Below are 15961 nucleotides of genomic sequence, written 5' to 3'. Positions count from 1 at the left end.
GGAATTCTTCGTATAATCTATATAGTGTAGAACTGGGATCAGTCCCTGTAGTAGGTAAATATTGTAGTCTTAAGATGCATGTGCAAGTTTTCAATTGGAAAAAAAAAAAAACAACAAAAAAACCCCAACATTTTCGTATAACTTGTTTTTTTCTAAATCTCAGCTTTCTATAGCTCAGCTGCAGGAATAGCTTTAAATTCAGCACTACTGAAAGAATGGAAAATGGAAGTCCTGTGATGAGATGGTCCTTAACGTGGCTTAAATTCAGCCAGGAAATTTTAGTTAGTAATCATAGAAGCTTTCAGACAGAACTCTGAAGTAGTGTGTTAGTTTTGGGCTCAGAAAGATGAGCGCTTCCTTTATTCTAAAATGCATTTGCAAGAAACTTCTACTTTTGGGTCCAAGCACTTTAACATTATCTGAAGTTTATGCTTGCCAATATTTTTTTGTCTGGTAGAGAAACATCATCTGTACATGACTGAGAGTAGCTGTATTCAAGTTGGTTTTCATGCTTGTTTTGCAAAATGCAATCACTTTTACTCCAATTCCAAAAAGTTGTTCTACCTTTTAAGGTAATACATCAGAGCTGACTGGGAAGGGTCAAGAAAGTTCTTAACTTTATTGGTGTGGATTGCATTGGGACAGGTCTGCCATGAAAGTACAAGTAACTTATTCCCAAAACTCTGGATAGTACCTGGAATTCAGGCATGCCTGAGGAGGCAAAAATATGGCATGGATGGGAATATTTAAATATCTCTGTATTCAGTGCTCTAGCATTTCAGAAGGAAAAGCCAATGGAGTGTGTGCTAAACTGAAGGCAGACTTAGAGACTGGATGAAGCTTCTGACCAACCCAGTGTGTTATGACGATTCTTCGATTCCCAGCAAATGCATATAACGAGGCTGCTTTTTCTTGTGAGAAGCAGCCTCCCATGTATCAGTTAGTTATACCAAGTGATGTTACACCTTAAATGAAGAAGCCTGCCTATTGGAGAATAGGAGATAGGGAATAACATGAATGTAGTCAGGCTTGTTTTCCTTCTGAATAATTTAGATCAAATGCTAGGTGCAGAAATCAAGCAAGCTTGAAATTGTCATTTGCTTGAAAATGGGAGCAGAATGAAAAGCTTGGGAAACTAAATTATATCCCAAAAGCTATGCTTTGCTGTACTAGCGAAGAACAACATTCAGTCAGCCTGGCTCTTGTTATGATTTATGAAGGAGAAATCTGGAGCAAAATAACAGTGACTCAGAATTACAGAAGAGCTATGCCAAGAACTCTTGTATAGGGACAAGACAGCTGACATGCATTGTAAAGCTGGCTGCAGACTTATTTGAGGAAAAATGAAGGAAATACTGACTGCATGCTCTGAAGAAAACGCAAATGAAAAGGCTTTCTGTGACCTATAATAAAGTGGAAGGAAGGAGGCATGATTTAAAGTGTTTGTGGTTTGCAGGAGGTTAAATTTAAATGCGGTCTGAGTTTACAGTCAAAGAAAGGAGTGTCCCAGTTCTTGTTCTCAGCTGCAAGTATAAACCCAAAGTGACCTGTTGTGTTATGTTAGCAGTAGTCTATCGCTTTGACACTGCAGCAGATCTGGTCAGTTTTGCCACGTTCCAAATTTTTCTTACTAATATGGTGATGTGGCCCAAGAATGATGATGCATTACTCACTGTTTAAAATGTATAGGTGAACTGTGCTTTTGCAGTTACCTTCATAACGTAGTAGCATTATCTCAGACTCTGATTTGTGTTCCAGCCATCTTCCACTTGGAAAATATGAGCATGGTAATGTTGAGAGTTGCCCTCAGGAGTTTTCTACTCCTTTGGATTTGCCCGCCCCATAATTTGTAACTCATTCTGTAAAAGTTTTCACTTGTTTGTGGTGGGTTTTTTTGTTTCTGTGTGTGTTTGGTTTTTTGGTTTTTGGTTTTTTTTAATCTGGGAATGAGGTTTTTGCAGTCCACGTGAGGAGCAGGCTGATGAAATTTATGGACTATCCAATGATTTTTCTTTGCCAAGAACTTGAGCTTCATATGTTGTTAACTTTTGTTGTTCCCTCTTGCTAATATTGACTCCAGCTGTTTTAAAAAAAGTACCCTCAAAACCTGTTCAGCAAGCAGTCCTTGTGGATTTAATAAATATCATGGGTTGTGCAGTCTTAAGTTGTGCTTAAACGCAGGTGATGGATTGCATTGTTTCTGCATGTGCTGTTCTAGCATAAAGTCAGAACAAACTTTAGGTTGAAGCTATGACTTTCATACAGCAGTGTACTGAAGTTGGACAAATCAGGTGTTGGTTTTGGTTAAGGTGAGAGAAATTATTTTTCTAACCTGTAGTTGATGTTTCTTCCCCCTTGGGATTTTTTTTGACACAGCTGGCACGAGCCACAGTACGTGATCCCAAAACCGGTGTCCTTACAGTGGCTAGCTACAGGGTATCAAAAAGGTAAGCATAGAGGAGAGTTTAGCTTTAAGTTGTTTTTTTTTGCTTAGCAGCTGTCATCTGCTACTTACAGCTGAAATCTTGAACTGCTTTGCATGTACCAAAAGCTTGCACAACAAATGCATGGTAAATGGCTCTTCCAGCCATCTGACTGAGGGCAGCAGAATCCTCCTGCCTTGGGAAATGGGTTGTTGTGGTTGGTATTCCAAAATAATGCTTCAGTCTTTCCCTTATCCTAGCTCATGGTTGGAGGAAGATGATGATCCTGTTGTGGCCAAGGTGAATCAACGAATGCAGCAGATCACGGGGTTAACAGTGAAAACAGCTGAACTATTGCAGGTTGGTACACTTGTCTTGTCAGACTTTACCCTGGTAAAATTAGCTGCTGGTCATTGTGATCTGGCGCTTATGCAGGTATAAACACAGGCTGGCTCTTCCCCAGTCCCTCTTAGGGGTTCTGCTGTCTGACTATATACATGGAATAGGTAAGTAAGGCATTTATGGAGAGTATGGGCTGTCCCCAGCTGCTGCTAGCTGCAAGTATCTGGCAGGTAGCTGTTTTCCCTTGTGTGCCAGGCAAAGAAGAGTGGAGATGTCAAAGAAATAGACTTTGCAGAAGAGTCTGTGATTTAGCAGTTTGTTTTGAGGATGATGCCTGATGCTTATTTTCAAGTCTGCAGAAGTTGAACCCTCCTTCCTAGTTAAACCTTTCAAAGCCCCAAATATTTTTCACAGTCTTGCTATAATCTCATATGAATTCTGATATTTGGCTGTCTGTTGGGGAGAGGATGAGAATAGAAGTGGTACAGCAGTGCCACAATAGCTGTATCTTAGCCTGTTAACTGCTTGTCTTCCTCCATGCTGCTTGAATTCCTGGTTTAGAGCCTGATTAAAGTGCTGTTGATTCCTGGTTTTTGTGAATAGCCAGTAAATTGTGTAGTGATCTGGGAGACATGTTAAGTGCAGCCTCAGAGTAACTAAATCATATGTCATATGATCTTCAGATAAAGTAAGCAAAGTGGTGCTTTTAAACTGCTTTAAGCCTTCTGTGTTCCTGGGTGGGCATGTGTATGCAACAGATCACACGTGTGGCACAGAATCTAGTTCTGTCTCCTAGTTTAGGCACACATACTAGAGGAATACGCATACCCTTCAGAAGAGGGAGCAAGAGTGTGGTCAAACTATTGCTGCTGATTCATGTCAAGCAGGCTGTTGCAGTGATAACTAGTGTGCTGCCACTGAGAAATATTTAGTACTGAGAACTATTCTCAGTGAAACCCTTAAACTATGAAAAGGAAAGAGCACTTAAGTTGTTTCTCATCCACATACCTCACTTCTGGCAATCTAAAGAGAAATTAAGTGTGCTATTGATAACAGTCTTGCCTCAGAGTGCTGTTTCTCAAAGCTTGTTCTGGATTTCTGAAAGCAAATGCTATCTTCTGCAGCAGTCACTTGCAGTTCAATGGATGTTTATGCTTCCTTCTTTCATGCTGTAGGTTGCCAACTATGGAATGGGAGGGCAGTATGAGCCACACTTCGATTTTTCTAGGGTAAGATCACACTTTCAATTATTTCTTAGTGGGATGGGGAAAGGGGAACAGTTTGTTTTGAGAGAAAACTGTTGAAAGTGCTTTCTGTTGCATGGATGGATTATGACGTCTGAAAAGCACTGCCTTCTCTGGTGCTGAGAGGTCAAAAGGACAATGAACAAATCTGCCTGCTTCCTTGTTGCACTAGTTCCTTGTGCAGTATAGAGGCACTAACAAATAGTCATGCAGCATTCAGATATGCTCTTTCCTTTACTGCATTTAGAAACTGAGGTCTGCAAGCCCTGGGTTATGAGTCTGCATTGTTCCATTAGGCCTCAGAGTTCAGCAAGGTTGTTCCAGTCCTCCTTTGGGTATTTCAAAGCAGGAGCTGGCTGAAGAGGAGACATCCTTCCACTGCTCTTCAGAGAAGTAGCTATTATGGAGATCTTCATGAGTCATAGAGACCTTCTGGCAAAGCCTTTAGTGTGGCTGCAGCTCTAGGGTCTGAAAGGGGTCTGTTGCGTAGGTGTTCAGGAGCGCAATGCTACAGCGAGCAGAATTTGGAGGTGGTGGGTGCTGGATCTGTACGAGGCACTAGAGGGCTCTACCTGGCAGATAACAGCTCTGGTTTGCTGCAAGAAAGAAAAATAGGAATTCTCAATTGTTACCCTAAAACAGTTTGTGGACATGGTCATCATACTGAAGAGCTATGGTGACTGGTAACTTCAAATATGAAGTGCATCTGATGCCTTGGTTTCTAATCAGGTTGGCACTTCAGTGGAATTTGGCTTAATTCAGGCTGCTCCAGTGGTAAAAGGGGTTGCTATAGCCGGAGTACAACCCAATTACTGAGTGCCAAATTGAAGCCACCCGACTTAGCACTGTTAAAATAAATAAATAAAAATCCTGAACTTCAACACTGTGGAAGCTCATCTTTGTTAGCTTTGGCCTGTCGAGAGAATTTTCCTGTTAACTTTAGGATCATTTTGTTTCTGGAGTCAAGCAAATGCTCTTAAATTCTCTTCAAAGCCTTTGAATTTGAATTTAAGGACCTCAGCTGTCAAATTGGCCAATGTGGACTTGACTTTTGGATTAGGCAGCTGGGGCAGAGCTCCACTTGGAACATAACCTTGGCTGCAGTCACCAGTTAAGGCAAGGCAGTCACAGAATTTGCCATAGCTTTGGACTGGTCCTCCAGGCTCTCTGTGCATCACAGATTTCAGTATTGAAACACGGCGATACTGCTGTGCCTTCCCATCTCCTCCTCAGCCCTGCAGCTTTTTGTTCCCTTGCAGTTCTCAAATAGGGGCACATTAATAGCTGCGTATTACAATTTTGAGATTGTATTGGTTCCTTGAAGTTAGAGAAATCTTCTGATATTGAAGTTCAGAAATGCATGGCTGGATCTGGGTTTGGAAGCAACTGCAGAAACCAGCAAAACTCCTGTATCTCAGGGCTGGTATGTTGGCTCTTTTAGATTGAATTTGCGTATGCAGATCCAAAAGTTATTTTTTATGAGCCCATTTCAGGAAAGATTCTGTATTTCTTGAAAGACGCTTCAAGTAGATTGAACTATAACATCTTAGAGATGGTGGCTGTGGTTTTCCTTACTGTTTGTTTTTTTTCTAATACTGATTTCTGCTTTTCTTTAAATGTTGAAGATTATTGTTTCCGCATAGAAGAGGGTATCTTAATATCTCTTTGCTGAAATTACTTCCTGACTATTAGCAATGTAAATAAACTTTTAGTTGCACTTTTTTTAAAGGAGGAGAGACACATTGGTATTTTAGATGTTCATTCTGCTTCTAAACTGGTACCAAAGTGATCTCGTGCTTCAACAAACGAAACTCGATGTTTTTTACAGAGTAAAGACAATTTGATCTTTTTGATGTGGTCCTTAATCCTAGACAGGCAACCACCTGAAAGAAGTTCATTATTGCTATTCTGCAGTTTTGGCTGATGGCAAAAAAATGCACTTTCTCTTCTCATGACAGTATTTTCTACTTGCTATTACATTTACAAGAATCTAATACGTTATCTAAAACCCACTGATGATGAAGGGGTTTTCATATTCTCCTTGGTTCTTGACTTTGGATCAGTGTCCAGTATAGTAATGGTCTGTAGTTAACTGTACGTGGAGAGCATCTGTGAGAACACTGTTTCTGCTCTGCCCTAAGAATGGCTTCAGTGCTACTTCTCCTTACAGCATCTGAGTGCTATGTGCATGCATTTATGCACCCTGGCTGCAATTTGTTATGGCTTTAATGTTGCCTGTATCAATTGTCCCCTTTTATTCCAACTCTTCAAATTGAGCTTAAGGATCTCTCTGCAGAGCTACACATGTGTAACTCTAGTGTGAGCCTGTTTGGAACTTGGGTTAAAGTTGTTGTCTGTTACAGCGACCCTTTGACAGCACACTCAAAACGGAAGGAAATAGGCTAGCGACGTTTCTTAACTATGTAAGTACCTCTGTTCGTCTGCTGTCTGTGAGCTTGAAGTTTGCAGTTATTCTCATTTAATTTTATAGAAAGATGAGCCAGATGCTTTCAAGCGGTTAGGGACTGGAAATCGTGTGGCCACTTTTTTAAACTATGTAAGTATGATGATCCTTTATGCATTGAGTGTAACTTCAGCAGCATCTTGTTTACAGCTTGTGCAGTTGGTTATTTGTAGAGATTCCATGGCATCTGGAAGTAGGGATTTCATTACTCTTGCAGCATCAGGTGCTGTCCCATCTGAGTTCATAGAATTCTGGTGTTATTTAACCTCAGAGTAGAAAATTTGAATATAGAGCCCAGCCTCCTCTTCGGCCCCTCTACTATGAAACCTTTGACTTCATTGGATTCCTGTTGGTGGAAGAGGAGAATTTGGCTTATTTCTTAAAGGCGTGTGCCTGGGGTACCCTTCGTGGTACACTGTTTGAGAACTTGACTGTCAACCATTTATGGTGAGACAGTCATGTTCTTCCACCACTGTTTGACAGCACTTGATGTTGTAATCTGTCAACCTCCATTTTAGCTGTTTGTCAAAGCTAGAGTTACTCTGGCATAGCTGTTGCTTCAGCAAGTGGAGGAGACACAGCTAATAAACTCAGTGCAACTGGGTTACTAATACAGAATTCAAAAGATTCATTAGTTGCATGCATTACACAGCCTACAGACCATGTACACTGGCATCATAAACATAACTGCCACTGGTTCTAGTGGCCTAATGTTTTCACAGTAGTCTTCTGGCAATATTTTATCTATCACCCTATGCTTACTATATCAGTAACTAGGTTCACCTAATCTGTGTTTAACTTTTGATTGATACAACTTCAAATCTAAAATTCTGTGATGAAATATTTATGGCTGAGCTGGTATTCTGAGTGTGAAATACAGCTCAAAGCAGAACCAGAAATACTTTCAACTTGGTATGGCAGGGGTAGGAAACCTCTGAAACAAGAACTGGAATGAAATAGGTAGCTGTGAAATAGTCTGCTGGTAAGAATCTTTAATCTTGTGTTCTCAGTCTGTTTTGTTTGCTTCTCAGACGTTTGGGTAAGCTTTGATTTACAGTGAATATGTACTTTATTCTCTGACAGTTGTACATGGTCAAAGGCAATTACCCTTGTACGTCCTGTGTAGAACATATCACACATGTACCAACACCCCTACTAAAAAGAGTGGTTGTGTTGCTGAGATGTAGGTATTAACTTGCAAAGTTGCATGCATGCGCTTTCTAGTTGGAAGGGGCAGAAACCTGTGCACCTGTGGCATCTTGTGCCCTTTTATTGTAGGTACCAAGCAGGAGGACAACAGAGTGGTAATAACATCTGCTTTAAAGAGAAATCCAAGTTACAATAGAGATTGTGGGGACTTGGGGAGTGTATTAATAGTAGTTCTGCTGTGTAAATTTGGTGGGAGCTGGATCTGACTCATTTGTTTCTTCTAATTAGAATCTGATCAAAAACTTACTGAAATCAATGGAAAGACTTTCTATTTTTAATGGGAGTGTTTCCAGGAACTTCAGTGGATTTTGAATTGTGTCTTGAGTTTATAGTGAATCTGTCATTACTGACAGAGTTCATAGAGTTAAATTCATTCCAGTGTAGAAGGGCAAAGTATAAAGATACATGCTTTTCTTTAGAGTCATATAGCTGTATGTATTCAAGCTTGAGATGCATAAAGCACTTGAAGAGGCATAACACTGCTGGTGAACAGCACAGAAACAGTGCAGACAGTGAAGTTTTCTAATAGTTTGTATAGTTTTTGAAGTGGTTGACCAAGATGCATAAACTAAATTATGAAAATCAGTTCCAAAGACATGGTTTCAATTTGAGGAAACATGTGGTATAACAGACACTTACTTGTTTTCCTAATTGGATCATAAACTGCAATTAAATTATTGAAACTGACTTTACTCTGAAGTCCTCTCCCTTGTTCTACAGCACTAGATTTTTAACACTGCAGGTACACAATTTCTTAGGGCTAGTTGTGCAGTTGATTATGTATAATCTAGACAAATGGCTGAACAAAAGCCATCAGCTGAAAGAAAAACCTTCAATAGCAGGCACTTGTTGTATTTGCAGTTTGTGCTGGTTAAAATGCATCCTTTCCTCATCAGTGCCTCTTGTAGAGGTGCAATTAGAAATCTCTGTGTTAGGGCTTAGGGCACTTTATCTTTGTGGGATGCACCTACAAAAAGCATTGTAAATAGAGTTTGTGGACTTTGTTTTCTCAGATGAGTGATGTAGAAGCTGGAGGAGCTACAGTGTTCCCAGATTTTGGGGCAGCAATATGGCCCAAAAAGGTAAAGTCTGTTTGAGTTTTGCTTTTTTCTTCTTTCCTGTTACTGCCTCTTCCTCAGTGCAATCCTGCATCTGTTTAAGAGTCAGTTCATGTGACAAAGTGCTGTCCACTGCAACTTGATCGATGGCCTGCAATGTATCACAAGCACTGTAGCTGATCTTGTAGTCTGCAGGGCTGCTTCCTGTGGTTTTTCTTGCATATAATGTGAATGGTTTCTGTGAAGATCTGTTATTAACAAAAAAAAAATCTTGTTCTCTGTACTGGGTGAATTAACAACGTGGGATTAAGGGTTTATTTCATGTGCTGTTGGTGGTGACCTATGTTAAAGTGCTTCATAAAAGCCTGCAGCTGAGTTCATAGGCATTTCCCTCCCACTTACTATAATCTGAATAATTCTATTGACTAGGTTCTGACTAATCCAGATCTGACTTCACTTTTCAGGGTACAGCAGTGTTTTGGTACAATCTCTTCAGAAGTGGTGAGGGTGATTATAGAACAAGGCATGCAGCTTGTCCAGTACTAGTAGGGTGTAAATGGGGTAAGTAATACTCCTTTAGGAACAAAATCCAAAGCAAGGCTCATTATGTGCAAAACTGGTGATATACCAAACCCTTATAACAGCATTTAATAACCTGTGTTGCCATTTTAACTGCTGAAATCGTTTGACCGTTATGAAAACTCCCACCATCAATATAGTGTAGTATTGAGCAGCTACATTGTTCAGCTGTAGCTCTTCTAGTGAGTTTGTTTTGTGTTGATGACAGCACAAAGTGTGTAAGAACGTCCCTGGGCTTGTGTAGTGTGCTAGCATCAGGATGACTTGAATTATCACTTGACTAGAACCAGGTCTGTTCCTACAAAGATTTGTACATAGTTTTAGCTGCAAAAGGAGGAGAGCTCCTTGTAAGCTAAATGTGAATGCCTGGACACTGGGAATTCCTGCTAACTGCTGAAAGTGTCTCAAGCTCTATGTCATCCATTCCCATACCTACCTCCTCCAGGCACCAAGGTATTCCCCTGGAGTGCAAGAGCACACTGATACATAAATAATCCCTGACACAGCATACACTGCTCTGTTACTGTTGGCCCCAGGATTGTGCAATTGGAAAGATCCTTTCTTCCCCAGCCCTGGCATCTTCCTAAGTCTTTCCTGTTGGATGGGTAGAGAAGTGTAAGGGGGGATTCTCAGACTGAGAGATTATATTTTACTTGAAGTAACCATCTGGGTTGCTGTGATACGTGCACTGTGTGGTAACTAATTTCAAGTCTTTGTTCCACAGTTTCAAACAAGTGGTTTCATGAAAGAGGAAATGAATTCTTAAGACCTTGTGGGAGAACAGAGGTTGACTGAAACCCAATCTGCAGATTTCTGTCTTCTTTTCTACTGTTTGTTCTTCCAGTTCATTTCTAAGAAATGATCCATCGTTTTCTCCAAGAGTCCTGGCACTTTACTAAAAAAGGATAACAAAGTGTGTAACACCTGTGAAAGAAAGTAAATGGCATTGTACGCATACCTTGTGTTCTGGTTACTGTTATTTCCATGTTCCCCCTGCCATCTTCCTTGGACCTGCCTTCTGCCCTCCCAGCTTTCCCTGTAGTAGTGGTGCAAACAGTGCTGTGGGCAGTTCAGTACGTTTGGGTGCCTGGTCTTGTGCCTTTTGTACCTCAGAAGATTTAGATGTTAAATATTTTTTTGAACCAAAGTTGTTTTTTTAAAAAATTTTGTGTACATGTTGATTTTATTGTATTTCTATGGATCACAAGTTTTGAAATAAAAAATAAATGTTCTTTCCGTAATGCAGTTCTCTATTGTGTCGTTGATAGGTATATCAGAGCTTTGTTTTAGGGAGCAGTGAAGCTTTACTTTTTCCTTTATTGAAGGCCTGTTGCTTTGTTCCCATTTTTCTTATATATATACATAATGGTTTTAAACAGTGACTTATTTAAGGCTCCTGCACATGACATGGAACTGTTGCACCTTCTCTTGAAGCTGGAAAGTTTAATTTGTGTATTGAAATTATAATTTATCCTGGGAGCAGGCAGGCTGCATGTTTTGGACCAATGGCAACTGTGATCTCAGTATTACTACACGTACGAGATGCCTTGCCCTGTGTTGTTAACTCTCTTCCTGTAGGATACTATCTATTTCTGATGCAAGCAGTTATTATAAAAACCAGACTTTCAAGATTTTATCAGCCTTGGCAATTCTTGATTCTAAAAGTAAGCACCTCTGCTGATGAAACACTGCATTTTTACCACAGGAACACCTGATAGGGCTCAGCACCTATTCAATTCAGGCTGGGAGTAATCACACCCTTTGAACACAAGGATTCAGATTCTCCTTTGCTGTTTTGCTGTGTTAGCCTGTGTGTAATAGCTGCAAGCCAACATATGGAAGACAGTGTCCACAGTAGGAAGGAAATCCCATTTCTGAAGTCTAATTCAGAAGAAATTACAGTTAATTGCTAAAAAAAATAAGCAGAGTTAGAGCAATAGGAAAATGTTTCAGAAATGGAGAATTCTGCTGTTAGTACCAGGCTGTTGTACCATTATGCTACTGGGCAGAGTGGATTGATGTCAGATCTCTTGCTGGCCGTTTCTGGTATGGCCATGACTTCACAGGAATATGGATGACTGCAGGTGAACTGGAAGCCAAAAATAGTAATGGCTTTAAAACTATTTTATTGCTTAAAGACAAGCTTGGGCAATTCTTAATATGCCGACACATGAAACTGGCTTGAGAAAATGAAAGAAATGTCAATGACATCTGACCATCCAGTTGCAATGATTGTCATATAACAAACATGGGTTACCTTTGTGCTTCTCCATTTCTATGTTGTGCAAAGACTGAATGAGCTGGAATGAGTTAATGCTTAAAATGATTGTTGGACAGGGTTAGAAGCAACACATCTGCTCTCCTCCTAGGAAAGACTTGTGGAACAGAAGAGGTTTATGTGTTGGATATAAGGGATGCCATCAATTTATTGCATTGGCAATAAAGCAGTGTGACTTAGCAATATATGTTTGTGTGCCCCTGAATTTTATGTGTGAGAAATTTGTGAACTTAATAGTTATTGCTTTTAGTCATTTAGATGCAGTATGTAGATACATGTATTCACTAAAGTGTTAATTTTTCTGTTAAACATTCACAGCTGGTTGAGGAGAAAGGTCTGGGATTGCCCTAGCAGAGACTTATGGAATCACACAATCACAGAACCTTAGGAGTTGGAAGGGACCTCGAAAGCTCATCCAGTCCAACCCCTGCCAGAGCAGGATCACCAGACCAGGTCACACAGGAATGTGTTCCGGTGGGTTTTGAACGTCTGCAGAGAAGGAGACTCCACAACCTCTCTGGGCAGCCTGTTCAGTGCTCTGTCACCCTTACAGTGAAAAAGTTTTTCCTCATGTTCAGATTGAACCTCCTGTGCTCCAGTTTGCCCCCATTACCTCTTGTCCTGTCATTGGACATCACTGAGAAGAGCCTGGCTCCTTCCTCCTGACACTCGCCCTTTACAAATTCATAAACATTAGTGCAGTCCCCCCTCAGTCTCCTCTGCTCCAAGCTAAAGAGACCCAGCTCCCTCAGCCACTCCTCATAAGGGAGATGCTCCACTCCCTCCATCATCTTTGTGGCTCTGCTGGACTCTTTCAAGCAATTCCCTGTCCTTTTTGAACTGAGGGGCCCAGAACTGGACACAATATTCCAGATGCAGTCTCACCAGGGCAGAGTAGAGGGGAAGGAGAACCTCTCTGACCTACAACCACACCCCTTCTGATACACTCCAGGATGCCATTGGCCTTCTTGGCTGCAAGGGCACATGAACTTCGGTTGTTAATAATACTGAGCTGAGAGCAGCATCTAGTCTTGTAAATAAGCTTTGTTTGGACAGCCAGAGCAGGTAACTATAGGAATTGCAAGATTTTTTTTCATAAAAGCTTAATGATCTAGCACAGCATAGCTCAATAGTTGCTCTCTGATCTCTCACAGTGCTCCTTTGCTTGCCATGAATGTTGTGGTTATTGGCTGGCTGTTCAGATTATTTCATTATTGACCTCTAGTTTTCTTGGTAAAATCTCTCAGCACAACATAAACTTAAGAAATAAGGAGTTTTGCTTTGTTTATAAAGCATTCAATATATGACCGCTTCACAGATGTGAAGAGCTGATGATGAGCCAAACCCACAATCTGGTTGGAACACTCTGGATTTGGTGCGGGGAAGAGGAATCTACTTAGAATTTCTGTCAACGTGGTATGTTGACAGATAAAAGTTCACATCAGAACTCTAGCCAAAAATCTGCACATCCCACTTCTGAAATAGTGTAGTTGGCTGGGAAGTACCATTGTTAGCTGTGTTATTCTGAACTTGAAGCTAATTTTACTTGCTTGTTTTCTCTCTGAAAATCTCTATTGTATGCTGGATTGTCTTCCACCTTGCTTCAGTCTGTCCCTGAAGTAGGATGTGATAAGTGTGGATGCAGAACTGCTCGAATGCTGATCTTCTTTTTGCATTGTGTGCAGGATTCAGTTACTGCTAATCTGATCTGAAGTGTGTTAAGTGTCAGGGGGAAGGAGCCAGGCTCTTCTCTGTGATGTCCAGTGATAGGACAAGGGGAAATGGGTGCAAGCTGGAGCATAGGAGGTTCAACCTGAACGTAAGGAAAAACTTCTTCTCAGTGAGGGTGCCAGAGCACTGAACAGGCTGCCCAGAGAGGTTGTGGAGTCTCCTTCTCTGCAGACATTCAAAACCCACCTGAACACATTCCTGTGTGACCTGATCTGGGTGATCCTGCTCTGGCAGGGGTTGGACTGGATGATCTTTTGAGGTTCCTTCCAACTCCTAAGATTCTGTGTGATTCTGTAATAATAGCTTTTTTAGAGAAAACAGCTTATGTGACTGGTGGACATTCAGTAACCTCCCAGGCATTTTTGTGTAGCCTAGTGGAGTGTATTCCCTATTCTATCTCCTGTCATTCTAGAAGATGAACAGAATATGGCAATTAGCCTAAAATTAGGCCTAAGAGAAGTAGGTTTTAGACTTTAAAGAAGATTCCTATGCTGGAACAAACAAGCCTTTCTCCGTCTAGGCATAGAGAGTTTCTGCCAGTGCATCACTGATATGGTAAGGACTTTAGTCCTGTTTAGACTGAAATGTGTTTTCTCCTGACATACTGCTGACTTTTCTTTATTTCACAGGGTTTAAGTACTTAGTACAGATATTCATATGCACTGCAAAGGCTTACTGTGGACAGGTGAGTGCCAGACACTTTGAAGTGCTTTGGGACCTCTTGGAGAAATCTTCAGGTCCCATCTGTTAAAGCCGGCTTGCTGATGCTTAGAGGCACTGCTCTGCCTACCAGGTACTGATGAAAGCAGATACCATGTGAACTCTCATGGAAAGATGGTCTCTTATCGTGGTTTATGCAGTCATAAGAAGAACAGCCACCCCCAGCCCATGCCAGTAATCCACATCTAGTTCAAGCATGTGATTTCTTAACCCCTGGCCTGAGTGCTACAGTTTGGACCTACTCTGTGTCACCAAGTGATTACACAGCCCTCCAACTGGGTTAGGAAATCACCTAAAGCACTAATGTGCAGCTGCATAGGGTCAGTGAAGTACTTATCATATTTTTGTCTGCATTAGAAGTTACTCCTCTTTAACTGTTACAGTGGAAAAAGATGTGAATATTGTCTCTCTAATGACCTTAAATGGGAAAACAGGCATCCAGACTAAAATATGTAGTGTGAGTGGAGAAAGGGTTTGGCTGTGATGGAAGAGGGGAGCTATGTAAGCTATGGCAGAGAGCAACTGGCGTGTTCTGCTGGGAGGGGGACTGCATTTATATTATACAAGCGAGTTGTGTACCTCAGCTAAGCTATAAAATCCCTGATGTGGGAAGTCTTTCCTCAGTGATGCCAAATTTTATTTGAGGTGAGGGTGATGGGTGTGTGTAAAAGGCAGGCTATGGTACAGCTGTCCCCCAAGCCTCTTCCTTCTGCTCTTCCTGTAAGCAATGCTGATACTGAGGTATGTTTTTTCTGTGGCATTATTGAACCAGAGGCAAGCACTTGTCCTCTGTAGTGACTTAGATAATCCCTTCCTAAATGTTCATGTGGTTACTGCCTGTGCTGCCCTTTGGGGATGGTTGTCCCCTGTCCTTCTGAGGTGAACCAGAAAAGCAGGATGGTTCCAGTTAAGTGCTTCCAGACTGGGTTTTGATCCAATTCCAGCTTCTCTGGCTGTCCTTCTCCCTCTCATCTACAACATCACCTGGAGAGGCATCTGTGTGTCTCTGCTGGCCTCATACTGCCAGGAGCACAGGGTTAAAGAGGGGTACCTCATCTTCCACGTATTTTGCAGTGATATGCAGTGTGCAGGTCATGATCTTTGAGGACTGCCAGGGAACATGCTGCCAGGAAAGCAAGCTTGTGCTGATGTCTAGGCAACAGCCTGAACGTCATGCAGACTATTAGTAACACTAAGATATGGTTAACCAGTGTGTACCTTGCACCTCAGTGATGAATGGGAATAGCTGGCCAATGGCGCTTGCATCCCGTGACAAGATGTTTTCAGTAATTGTAGGGTAACCCCAGCCTGGCTATGAGTTTTAATCATCCATAGCCTGGGAGTGAAAAGTGAGTGAAGTGCATTAAGAAAGAATAATAAAAGTGAGAATTTTCATAATGAGTGCAGGAGAGATGCTGGATATCTTGGACTACATGAAGACACCAGGCTAATCCCAGTGCTTTGCACTTGCGCTCTGAGATGCTTGTGCAGAAGAGGAGAATCTCGCCTACCCTCTGCAGTGTCATTTGGAAGCTGACCTTTCAGCAAAGCCATAACTTGCCTCTGCTGAGTGTTTTGCATACGGTATCACCCCAAAGATGAACCTCGTTTGCAAAGTCCTGGGAAAAATGGCCTCACAGGCGTTCTTCAGCTTTCAGAGACTGCCTTTGGTTCAAGCGTGCACTTCAGGATGTTTCTTTTGAAATTCCAGGTAAGTCCCTGAAAAAGTCAAGGATAAAACCAAGCTGCTCACTTGATGTTAAGCATCAGCTGAGTCAAAACTTAATACACAGCTAAATTATTTTTTCCTTGAAACCTGTTTTTTTCCCCCACTCCAAGGACTCACAACTGTACCAGTGGCTTACGTGGGAAACCAGGGTCCTGGTAACTGGAGCTGTGTGTGGGCAGGCAAA

The 15961-nt window shown here is 41.4% G+C and overlaps 1 protein-coding gene across 2 annotated transcripts in view; it reads left to right on the top strand.

Moving 5' to 3' along the window:
• Positions 1-10555, top strand: part of P4HA2 (prolyl 4-hydroxylase, alpha polypeptide II) — a 28638-nt gene extending 18083 nt beyond the window's left edge. Inside the window, exons 8-14 of one of the 2 annotated variants that reach the window (XM_010184658.1) lie at positions 2377-2447; positions 2684-2783; positions 3941-3994; positions 6373-6432; positions 8696-8764; positions 9205-9301; positions 10044-10555. In XM_010184658.1, coding sequence (XP_010182960.1) covers positions 2377-2447; positions 2684-2783; positions 3941-3994; positions 6373-6432; positions 8696-8764; positions 9205-9301; positions 10044-10114 — 522 coding nt within the window. In that variant the 3' untranslated portion in view covers positions 10115-10555. Of the gene's footprint in view, positions 1-2376; positions 2448-2683; positions 2784-3940; positions 3995-6372; positions 6433-6500; positions 6567-8695; positions 8765-9204; positions 9302-10043 lie in introns of both variants that reach the window. The other variant, XM_010184657.1, reaches the window with a different exon arrangement.
• Positions 10556-15961: the final 5406 nt, after the last annotated feature.

Source organism: Mesitornis unicolor, unplaced genomic scaffold (assembly GCF_000695765.1).
Source record: "Mesitornis unicolor isolate BGI_N332 unplaced genomic scaffold, ASM69576v1 scaffold11965, whole genome shotgun sequence".
Classification (NCBI taxonomy): domain Eukaryota; kingdom Metazoa; phylum Chordata; class Aves; order Mesitornithiformes; family Mesitornithidae; genus Mesitornis; species Mesitornis unicolor.
Note: the sequence above shows the minus strand (reverse complement) of the source record. Positions and strands in the feature narration are given on the sequence as shown.